This window comes from Bidens hawaiensis, unplaced genomic scaffold, assembly GCF_021521415.1.
Source record: "Bidens hawaiensis isolate Kalapana, Puna unplaced genomic scaffold, B.hawaiensis_p1.1 tig00014233_1, whole genome shotgun sequence".
Classification (NCBI taxonomy): domain Eukaryota; kingdom Viridiplantae; phylum Streptophyta; class Magnoliopsida; order Asterales; family Asteraceae; genus Bidens; species Bidens hawaiensis.
The window spans coordinates 116,575-128,658 of NW_027492227.1; the positions used below are offsets into that span (position 1 = coordinate 116,575).

General features: G+C 40.1%; 1 protein-coding gene across 1 annotated transcript; it reads right to left on the reverse strand.

Moving 5' to 3' along the window:
- Window positions 1-8,897: 8,897 nt before the first annotated feature.
- On the reverse strand, window positions 8,898-11,399 carry LOC143546126 (eukaryotic translation initiation factor NCBP-like). Its single transcript, XM_077037857.1, has 6 exons — window positions 11,307-11,399; window positions 10,392-10,487; window positions 10,177-10,281; window positions 10,009-10,086; window positions 9,219-9,338; window positions 8,898-9,148 (listed from the first exon to the last, which is right to left on the reverse strand). The coding sequence occupies exons 1-6, from the start codon at window positions 11,376-11,378 to the stop codon at window positions 9,017-9,019; spliced, it is 603 nt and encodes a 200-aa protein (XP_076893972.1). The 5' UTR covers window positions 11,379-11,399; the 3' UTR covers window positions 8,898-9,016.
- Between the last annotated feature and the right edge of the window lie 685 nt (window positions 11,400-12,084).

Sequence of the window (12,084 nt, forward strand, 5' to 3'; positions counted from 1 at the left end):
AGGCGTTGGTATGTGGACCCGGCATTCTTAAGTCCGAATGGCATCATTTGGTAACAAAATGTGCCATCGGGCGTCCGAAATGCGGTTTTGTCCTGATCATCAACGGCCATGTGGATTTGATGGTACCCCTTATACGCGTCCAGGAAGAATTTAAGGCGGAACGGTGCCAACGAGTCCACCTTAAGATCAATTTTTGGTAACGGATAACAATCTTTGGGGCATGCTTTGTTCAAGTCCTTGAAATCTATGCACATGCGCCATTGTTTGTTATTCTTCGGTACCATAACGGGATTTGCAACCGAAGTTTGATATCTACTAACGCGTGCGATGCATGCGTCAAGGAGTTCCTTGACTTGGGTTCTACACGCGTTAGTTTGTTCTGGCCCCATTACTCTGCGCTTTTGTACGATCGGCGTAACAGCCGGATCGCATTTGAGCTTATGCTCTGCCTTACTTCGGGGTACACCAGTCATGTCAGCTGGTGTCCACGCGAAGATGTCAGCGTTTTTTTGTATTAAGCGCTTGAGTAGGGTGCGTGTGGGATCAACAATTGTCGGGCCAATGGTGACGGCCTGGTCAGGGTACTTGCCATTGAAGGCCCATCTTTCTGGTTCAGTGATGGTTGGTTTAGCCATCTTTGGTTTGGGTTTAGATGAGACAGATGCGATGCATACCTGGGGAATGCCGGTGATCATCGCTACACCCTCAGCTGTTGGCCATCCCATCATGCCGTGGACTGAGGATACCACGGTGTTGAATCTTGCCATCCCGTCTCTCCCGAAGAGAATGTCGTATGTGTGGTGTGGCTTCCTCATCACGACAAAGTCCACATCTTCTGTGCGGGAGTGTTTCCCATCCGTAAGAGTGACGGGGAACGATAGGATACCCAGGGGGGTGTTTGTGCTGTCATCAAACCCTTCCATCGAGGCGCAGATCGTTTCCAGGCGTTCCTTGTCTTCGTCATCTAGCTTGTCAAAGAACTGCCTGTACATCACCGTTGACGAGGCGCCGTTGTCAGCAAGAGTGCGAGAAGTGATGTAGTGCCCCAGCTGGCTTTTGATGACGATAGGGCCTTCTTTGCTGGGTCATCCTGGCACTCGCGGGAAGCGCACCTCAGCTTCCTTCCACGCACATGGTTCTGTCGTTCGCCTTTTTCTTCCTCTGATCTTACCATGAACCATGTTGATGCTGATTTCAACGAGCTTTCGTCCGTTGCCTCGGTACCGGGTTGTTGTTTCTTCCTCCCTTCTTGATTGATGCCACCAGGTGTGCCAGTCTTCCATCCTTGACGAATGCTTCAATAATATCCTTCAAGGATGTACACTCTTCCGTACTATGACCTTTTGTCCCGTGGAAGTCACAGGATTTACTCTGATCCGCATTAGGTCGCTGCCGGATCATTGGAGCCTTTGGCCATGGTAGCTTTTCAGTGGCAAATATCTCCGTGACGCTTTTGGTGAGTGGCGTCCACCGGTGCTTTTGGCTTGAAGGGTGTGTGTGATTTCTTCCACCAACAAGAAGGTGAGAGCTGGATGAGGTGTCAAAGTTTACCCTTGACTGCCAGATACCTAGCTTCCTCTTTTTGTTCTGCCGGGCGATCCGAACATTGTTCTCTCTTGTCCTCTGCGTGTAGAGGTGTGTACTCTGGGGAAGATCCCTTCCCAGTTGCTTCTCCGTCTCGGCAAAGCGCTTTTGCCGCCGTCATGATGGCATCCCATGTTGATGGCATGCCATCCTTACCCGTCAATGTGCGGATAAGCTCTGGGTATTCGGCGCCTTGGATGAAAGCGGCGCGAACAAGATCTTCACTTATGTTGCCGAGACTTAGCTTTTTAGAGTTGAAGCGGGTGATGAAGTCTAGTAAAGATTCATCCTCCTCTCTAACGCAGTTGAGGATCGTCCACTGTTCTTCAGTATATTTCCTCTGCTGGCTGAAGTGCTGGCTGAACTTATTCTGAAAGTCCGCCCAATCATAAATGTGGTGGACCGGTAAACGGTCGAACCATGCCCTGGCCGCTCCAACCAGAGTCATCTGGAACATATAACACCACGTGGGTTCCGTCCAGTTACTGACGGTTGCCCCCGCAATAAATCTGTTCAAGTGGTCGTCCGGGTCGGATAGACCATCATAAGTGCCAATGTTGGACATTTGTTTGGCACTTCTCAGGGCGATTGCTTCCGCAATGTCCCTTGCGAACTTTGACTTTCCTGCATTTGTAGCAGTTGGTCTAAAGGTTTTGGAGAAGTCACGCGGGTTTCTCTCCGCATTTGTTGGTTTAAAAGCTTCCCCAAAATTCCTTTTTGGTTGGAAGTCCGTTTCCTTACGCTTCCCTTTCGCCTTATGGCGAGGGTTTGCGTCGGTATCGGATTCTTCCCTCTCGTCGTCTGAGTACTCGCACTCACTGTTCATATTGAGATGTTGGCGAGTACTGCCGAATTCGTCAGCCTGTTGAACTGAACGCAAGCGTTCATCCAATTCAGCTTGGAACTCTCTCTGACGTGCTTCGGCCCACGCCTTCACTTGATCTAGTGTTTGGCGAGGGACCCTCGTTCGTTTTTCCAACTGGGCATCAGTGAACCCCAGTGGAATATTTACTGCACTTGCCCCTGCTTGGGTAGCCGGGGTAGTGTTCGTAAGATTTGTATAACCGCCGGTGTTCCCAGTTACTGGGGTTGTGGTCACCGGGGTTTCTTGGTCACTTACTGGTCTTGGGACCGGAGTAACGTTAACCATTTCTTCAGAAACTTTGAAAAAACTAAGAATTAGTTCTAGCTTTTATGCACGGATGGCGCCAATGAAGAAACACTAAGTGAACCCTGGACAGATTATAGATAATCTGGGGGTTAAGTAATGTTTCCCACGAGGATGAGGTCTAGCAGAGAGTTGTTCTTCAGGGGACCTGCAAAACAGACACCGTAAGCTCGTCACTGAAAAGGGGGGTTCCTCCTTGTGACCACCCTCCGGCGTGAGAATCAGACTAGATTGCTCTGAATATAAGTGTATATTAAGAGATTGCTAGATAAGATTGAGATATCAGATGATGTCCTTACCATTCCAAGGTGTTGGAGTATTTATAGCCGAAGGTAGGTTTCCTAGAAGGTACAGCCGGCTGAATAGTATTCCTGTTCCACCAACAGTGGACTACGCACAGGCCATGCTGGTTGGTGGGTAGGCTACGGCCAACAGTAAAGGTCGGCTGTATACTGTTCCTTTACTGCCGGCTACGCACTGTTCCACCAACTGTAGGCTGTGCACGTCCCATCGTAAGGGTTGGTGAGTAGGCAGCGGCTAATAGTGACAAACAGTACTAGAGGGTGCTCCTCCTCGTATTGTTGTCGGTGAGCTGTCACCCTGTGATTGGTTCATGGGCTGCTCTGGTCAAATTGTCTGTTCCGCCCATACCTTAGTAGGTATAGTACGAAAGACCTTCCAGAAGCATACGGACTGGCTCATTTAGGCGGGAGTATTCCCGCCTTGCTCATTCCTTCATGTGACTACTGAAGTAGCTAATGCCTTGTGCGTGTAGCCTTGCTGTTAGTGCGGGTAGCCTTCCCTGATGGCTTGTATCCGCAGCTGCGGGAACAGGCGGGGTACTTCACCATTGGGAGGCTTTCCCTGCGGGTACAGCTGGCGTACTGCGCGTAAGGTTCTTTGAGCATGGTGGGTCCTGCTGGAGCAGTTGGTCATTGCGCAGACGTCCCTGTTCAAGGTAAGTCTTGCGGGTCCAACTGGGCTCTGCTGGGACCTACCTCTTCAGAATGTTAAGACTATTGCGGAGTGTCTAGCTGATGAGCTTATCAATGCTGCTAAGGGTTCTTCAAACAGGTACATTTTATAATGTATTCGTTATGATAGGTCTGTAAACTAACAGGACTTCATGTGAAACGTTTTATAGAAGTGTGTTTATAAACAAGCGGACATTTCCAAGCTTTTTGTTCATTTTGTTAATTGAAGAACATGAACACTTGTCTTGTTCGTTCATTTATGTTTGTGAACATTAGTTTGAGTTCGTTTATGTTGGTTTATTTACGTTTGTTAGCTTAATGCTCGTTCAGTTGTGTTTGTTGGTTAAAGTTCTTTTACTTTACTCTGTTAGTTTAAGTTTGTTCATGTATGTTTTATACTCATTTAAAATATTTAGGCCTGTTGCATTTTAGTTTAATTATATGTGATTAAGTATAGAGGGGAGGAGGGGTAGAGGACGACCGAAATTGACTTGGGATGAGAGGATTAGGCATGATTTGATAGACCTAAACCTCTCCGAGGACATGGTTGAGGATAGGAATTCGTGGAGAAATAGAATTAAAGTTAAGGATTTTTAGAGAGAATTGAATACCTTAGGGCTTAGACTTAACTTATTTAGGTCACATACCATAATGGTATTTCCCTTACATATATTATTATTATTATTATAATTATTATTAGCTTTTATATAGCTGTTAAACTGTGATCTTATTATTAATATTATTATAATTAGTAGTAGTTTTTATATAACTGTTAAACTTTGATTTCCTTTATTTTGCTTCATTCATATGTACTAAGAGCCGAGGGTCTCTCTGGAAGCCACCTCTCTATTCCTTTGGATAGAGGTACGGTGTGCCTACATCCCACCCTCCCCAGACCCTACTTATAGCTTTGTTGTCGGTGGGATTTTACTGGGCATGATTGATTGATTGATTGATATGTGGTTAAGTATATCACGTACATATTAATGTTTGTTAACTCTAGTTTTTCTGCTGGTTATATCTATTCATTGATGTTCATTTGTTATGGTTTTGTTTAGCTGATTTCGTGATGGTTTGTGTTTTTTTTGTGAAGCTATGCTATTAAGAAGAAGGATGAGATCGAGAGGGTTGCCAAGGCCAATCGTTAAAGAAGATTTAGTGTTAAACGACGTATTCGGATTTGGATGTTTTGTTATGTTTTATGAAAAATAGTTAATTGTCAAAAACTTTTGGCTGTTTGTTATGGATGCGTTTATTTTATGAAAGTTTATTGAAGAATTTATATCTGTTTTGTTGAATGAAAAAGTTCTCTTCATACATTTTGGATCAGTACTTGTGCATGCCTGCTTGTTATAACTTGACACATTTTAAACAGTTATAGAACTAGTTTAACTTGCCAACATTACAAACTTACTATGAAGTCAATAGAAAAAGGGTTAATCGTGCAGAATCCGTCTACACCTTTAATTGAGTAATTTTGATACAGATCAGCTGAACACCAAACACTGTTGAAAACGAAACTGTATCTTGTTTTAATCGAAAATGTTATCAACCGGAGCGTTATTAATAGTTCGTTAACTTACCAATTTGATAGTTACAACTTGTTACATTTACACAAGAAGTCCTAAACTGTAAGGCCCCGAACCCGGTAGCCCTACTTTCGCGTCGGATTTACTCATAAACACAGTTCTTACAAATCAGAGTTCATTAAAACTTTCGCGGAATATAAAAACTTTCTTAAAACATTTCATATCAAAACACGTCTTGTCTTAAAACATCATTTTGCCTTTCAAAATAAACGAAACATTAAACTTAAACATCTTGAGTCTTCCGATGCCAGCCTCTTATTCAGTGCCACGTGTCTCCTCAAGCGAGATGCCTCCTCCTACTCACCTGCGTGCATACTAAAAGTCAGCTACGCTGAGTGAGTTCTAGTTAATCAAGCAACTTATCATACAACCACTACATGCATCATATACGTATCCGAAGACACGTAGTCCACTATCTAACCTGCTTACCTTACCACTTAGCCTCTTATTTACACCTACCACCTTACCACTTTGCCACTTTAATAACGTATAACATTATGCCACTTTGCCACTTTAATAACGTTAACGTTATGCCAGTTTGCCACTTTGCCACTTTAATAACGTTTAACGTTATGCCACTTTGCCACTTTGCCACTTTAATGACGTAGTCACGTATAGGCTTACCCTACCACGTACTATCGTCATGCCACTATCACTCTTACTACACCCTTGCCACTTCTAACACGCTCTACCTCTACTTATCTACAACATGCTTCATATCATTTACATAATAAGCAAGTCACATCATAGCATACATACACACTAATAACCACTTGGCAATCACTGTCCTTGGCGATGCGTGCAATATCCGAAGATCGTTCACGCACCAAGTATTATATAATAGCTACCTCGTATAACATCTATAGCATACACTTACCACTTAAGGTATTCACACTTCACATCGAGTATGCACACAGCCCCGAAAACATAACATGGGGCTAGAAACTCACCTGAACTCTGCCTCTTCCTCCGATAGTTGTAAATCCCTTCTTTAACTGAGCTCGGCTGACTGTATAAGTTATACGTATCAATACTCGCCTGATCTAATCTGGTGGCCTAGTATTAGCGTACTTTTACTTATCATTTATAATTTATTTTCTAATCGAACTCGACTTTAGGCGAAGTTAAACCTTAGGCGAACTTAGCTTTAGGCGAAGTTAAACCTTAGGCGAACTTAGCTTTAGGCGAAGTTAAACCATAGGCGAACTTAGCGTTAGGCGAAGTTAACCCTTAGGCGAACTTAGCGTTAGGCGAAGTCAACCCTTAGGCGAACTTAGCTTTTAGGCGAAGTTGTCATCAGGCGAACTTAGCTTTTAGGCGAAGTTGTCATCAGGCGAACTTAGCTTGCAGGCGAAGTTGTCATCAGGCAAACTTAGCTTGCAGGCGAAGTTCATCAGGCGAACTTAGCTTGCAGGCGAAGTTGTCGGCTGCAGCTACTGTTCGTCCTTAATCATCTTCGTTTCTTAACCAAATAACTCGATTTAGGTATCCACGTAATCGTCTGACCAGCGCCTACAAACCCCAACCATCAAATCGGCCTAACATCGATGTTTAAGGGGTGCGATTTAGGCATATAGGTTACGGGTTCTTTTAGGTTAACAATTAACCTATCAAATGCTAATCAATTCCAGTAATATTTGTTGTTTTAGGTTCGTTTATAACAAACTAACACATATCTATGATTTCCCAAATCAAACCGAACCTATACGAACGATTTCTAACTATAAACGTACCTTGAACGAGTCGAACTACGAACCCGGTTAAGCCTTGATGTTGTTTTGGTCCGTCACGACGTTCTAGCACCAACAAGCTCGGGTTTACGCCTTCGGATCTTGGTTCGGGTTATAAGATGGTGTTGTGTGTGTTTTGGTGGTGTTTGGAATATGTGAGAATGAGGATTAAATGGTGATTAATGGTATTTATATTTAGGGATCATGGGCTTAAGCCTATGGACTCTCCTTCCTTCTTTCATAACCCAAGTCCATAACCCATATCCATTACCCAACTCCTGCCCGACCCATACCAACTCCTACTCTATTTATTTATTTCCCGATAACCCGAGTAAACTTTCCCTCTATTATTAAGTAATACAATTAATATTATTTTGGAAATTTCGGGATGTTACATAAACGTGGGCAAATCGACTACTTATGGCTGATATCCATTTACCGTAAAATCTACTCATTGGGTTTATATGTTAAGTTACTTAAAAAGGGGCCGGTTAAACATACCCTCCTAAAGTTTGTCTAAACCCTTTTGTGAAAACATCAAATTCAAAGTTCAAAAAGAATGAATATTACTGATGTGATAAGTTGAAAGCTAAAAAAGAGGGGTGAGCCGGTGAGGTATGTTTCACAACCATTTCAAAATTTTAATTCGAACCAGTGTAGAGATCGATTCTTTTTAGAAAATTGGACAATTGTTGAGTTTTTTTTTACTACCGTTCTCATTAAAATTAATATTACTAAGCTAATTTGGCATCCCCCCCCCCCTTCATTTTTTCGGTTAGAAGTGCGACTTTTTCCGGGAAACTTTTTTTTATATGTATTGAGTCAGACCCATCCAGATTATTTGTTCTAGATCCTCCGGTCCACCCAGGTTATTTGTTCAAGATCAACCACTATCACCAATCAAACTTTTTTCCTTCTTTGTTATTTAGTTACTCAACTACACATCCGTTAAAAGATTGTTTAGCTTATGGCTTTATTATTACATGACGTTGATGTCACGCTTTAACTAGAGTTCTCTAGTTAGTCCATAACGCATTGCCTATTAATAAAAATGCGAATAGGGTGTTGTGTCTTCAATGTGTGTTTTTGGTAAATGATCATGTTTTCTTTGCTTTTGATAATTTAATACACAATAAACAACCAATTAAGTAACAACAAAACAGTAAACAAATAAGATAAATAAACATCATTATGCCTCTACATAATACATCTACCAGTCCTAGTCCTTGTGATCTAGATATGGCTAATACAATAGTTTCTGCAAAAGCTTGTTCCATATCAAATAATTTACCGAATCTTATGTCGTGTCAAGTAATTAGCCACGTGCACATCAAAGAAACCCGGACCAACACGCAAAACTTGGCATTGACAAGACTCGTATAGGCCTATACGAGTCATATCATACCATGATAGATCCGACACCTCCGTACACCTGTCTGATTAGTAAGACATACACGAGTCATACAATTCTCAATAATATTAACCACGGCAAAAGGACATTTAACAAAGTCATTTTACTTCTAAAATAGTGTGAAATTTGACGGGATGGGCTTAACAATGTGTTCTCGAGTTCACTTAAGGAAAATAAGGGCAAGAGAATAAACGGAAAAAAATTGTTGTCACCAAGTTTTTTATTTAAAGAAAGGAAAGGAAGTTATGTTCTCAAAGTTTAATTAAAAGAAGGAAAATAAAGGGTTGCAAACACTTTATCATCACCTTCAGCATTTTGTTTATAGTAACGTGAATAGATGTCAATCTGCAACCTATAGATAGGAAAATCAATTCTCAAAAGCAGAAAAACAGTACTATAAGTATAACATGACTTGGAAACATAACTGAAATCAATGTATAAATAACCAAAATCATGTCTACATGCAAATGTGGCTTCTTTCCTCAACATTCAAAGTCAGTCAGTCAAACCGAACATGGAACATTGACCATCTTAATTCATAACCATACCCGACATCTTCTCTATCCTCTCATCCAAGTGTTTCGGTACGATGAATTATCACGCAACGAAGCATCATGCGGCTTATATTCCATAACATATCCATTTGGAAGCTTCAAGTGTCGTTTAATCTTATCTCTTAAAGCCATCACCACCTGATCACAAAAACAAACTTCAGTAACTGGACAATCATGGTTAACGTTTGACACATTAAACCTGTTTTACCTGATTATCAGATGCATTGCGGTTCCAAACGCTCAATATATCCTCATTGAAGCGGATGCTCAACACGACCCCACATATGTCATCATTGTAATCAAGCTGATCACCTACCAATGCTAAAACCTGCAAACGAACCAAGCGTTCAGTGAATCGTTCATGAACCGTTCAGCGGGAAGTTCATTTATTTAAATAAATGAAAAAATACCGAACAAATTTTTTGGTTCAATTAGTTAAAGAATGAACATGAACACATTTCTCGTTCGTTCATTTAAATTCGCTTATGTATTTTCATTTACATTAATTTAAGTTCGTTACTTTACGCTCGCTAACATATTCATTATAATATTTTAATCTAGTCTTAATAACTTTTAGGCCCAACACATTTATGACTTTATGTTCACATTCACTTTTAATTGGCTCAATCATGTTAGTTCGTTTACGTTTGTGAACTGTTCGTTTATACTGTTAACGAACGTACATAAACAAACACGGAGATGTTCATTTTCCTAACGAACGAACACGAACAGGAATATCCCGTATGTTTAATTGTTCCTGTTTGATCATTTGTTTGGTTAAATTTAAACGAACTAACACGAACATGTTCCGTTCGTGTTTGTTTACAGCCCTAATGCTTATTAATGATAAGTTCTGATATAACAGAATCCTACAATACCAATAATCAACAAAAAGATTACCCGTTTTAACATATTCTTTAAATTTCTAGCAACTTTTAAAATTTTCTTAAATATTGAGAGTTTGCATTAAAACAATAAATTTGGCTCGTTTTCCTTACCAAATCCTCCCAGAAACGCCCCGAGACAGCCTTTTTGAAGCGTATGATCCACTTGCCGCCATTGCAATTAGCAGAATCCTACATTACCAACAATCAAACAAACCTATGATTATACTTCAACTAATTATTAACTGATAACAGCAGTAAGTGTTTAAATGTGTTATGTACCTCCCAAAGAGGACGAATCCCCTGTTTAAAAAGATGCAAATCAGTTGGGCTGGGCAAGGATGATGGGCGAGCCAAATGACAATAACACACCCAAAAACCTTCAACCTGTAATTAACGCAAGGCATAGTTGTCACTTGTCAGCATAGATTATGAGCAAACATTGCATTTAAAGTGACTAATTGTAAGCTTGAATAAGTTTCTTGATTGATTATTACAGTGCTGAAGTCCATTATCTGCTTTATATTGTCTTCATATGATGTTTGAGTACGAACTCCAGGTGTGCGTTGAGTGTACCAAAACACAAACTTGTTCTGCAGGGGTAAGATAATAAGCATATGATTAAAATACAATACACACGCATATGAATTAGCAGCACTTAAAACTTAGCACATTGAATCAAACTAGAGATCTAAGTGAACTTGAGAAGTGCAAGTTTAATAAAAACATTACTTTTTCCTTTTTCACAAACAACTAAGACTAGTACAATAAGAGTAGCGGATGAGTGAGAACGTATATCGTATGTCATCAAACTAGGAGTGAGCAATAACCCAACCGTAACCGAACTGAAAACCGACAAAACCAAACATAAATTAACCTAATCTGTTTTCTTTTTTATACCTCCATTTCATGAATTTCTAGCTTTTATAACCCCCCCCCCCCCCCCACCTCTTTTCATGTATGATGTATCTCATGCTTTATACCATCATTTCATATTTTCATGTATTTATACCTCCGGTTCATGTATTTTTGCATCCATTTCATGTAAACACTTTAGCCTAAGTTTGACTTTGGTTATAAAACAAAGCGAAAACCGATTGGTTAATTCGGTGGAGGCTAATAACTGAACAAAATCATGCACGCCCTTACATCAAACAATATATACAGATACCACAGTTGAGTTAGTGTCCCATTACAATACTAAGATACTCAATTGACAAATTGGGGAGAATCCTGTAAACCTAACGAATAAATGAACCTACTGATTGACTAATTGAGTACTAACAGCTATCGATAGCAAATGACCTAATTGATTAACTGATGTTCAAACTGTAGCTATATTTTAATAGATCCGATAGCAGACAGACACCAAATGGACAAGTGTACGTAAGCATATGCATAAATAATACTACCTTGAGAGGATGTAAACCAGCTTTAAGCTCGCGCTGTTGACGTTCGGATGAAGAATCGTACTCGTTGTTCATCTTATCACTTTCCACTCTCTTCTCCGTCAAAACCCTAACTCCCTCGTTTTGGGGCTGATTGAAAGAAAGAGGTGTACGAAATGTGAACCACCCGTATTTGTATCAGTCGGGCGGGTAAGTATTCGGGTCAAACTTATATGCTCCGGTTTCTTTTACTTTACACCCTGTTTTTATACTAATTTATAAACCTGGTCCTTCTAGTTCAGAAACTAGCAACACAAGGACCTGATATAATGATATAGTTTTTGTTTCTTATTAAGAGAACTGGAGTTTTCTATTTGTAATTAGAAAATAGGTATTTACATTAGGATTATAAGTAGTAAAACATTTCATAAATTTAAGGAATAGGGGAAGAAAAAAATGTTAAATAAATATACATGAATAAATAGAATAGTGGATGTAATAAATAGGATTTTATTTCATATAATATTAATTGTCTCATATAACCAGTTAATTGTAAAAAAAACGCATTTAATAATTCAAACCATAGCTTATTGATTGATAATGTTCATATTGGAAGTTTTACTACTGACAATCATAACTTTTACTTTTGTTGTCAAATGAGATCAATATCATAATCATCATAGATTCACACTCAATTTTTATTTATTTGCACTCGATTTCATTTGTATGTATCCCCATATAATTCATAATTGTCATTGCGAGTAAAACTAGCTCAAAATCAAATGTAATTACATAATGGTGT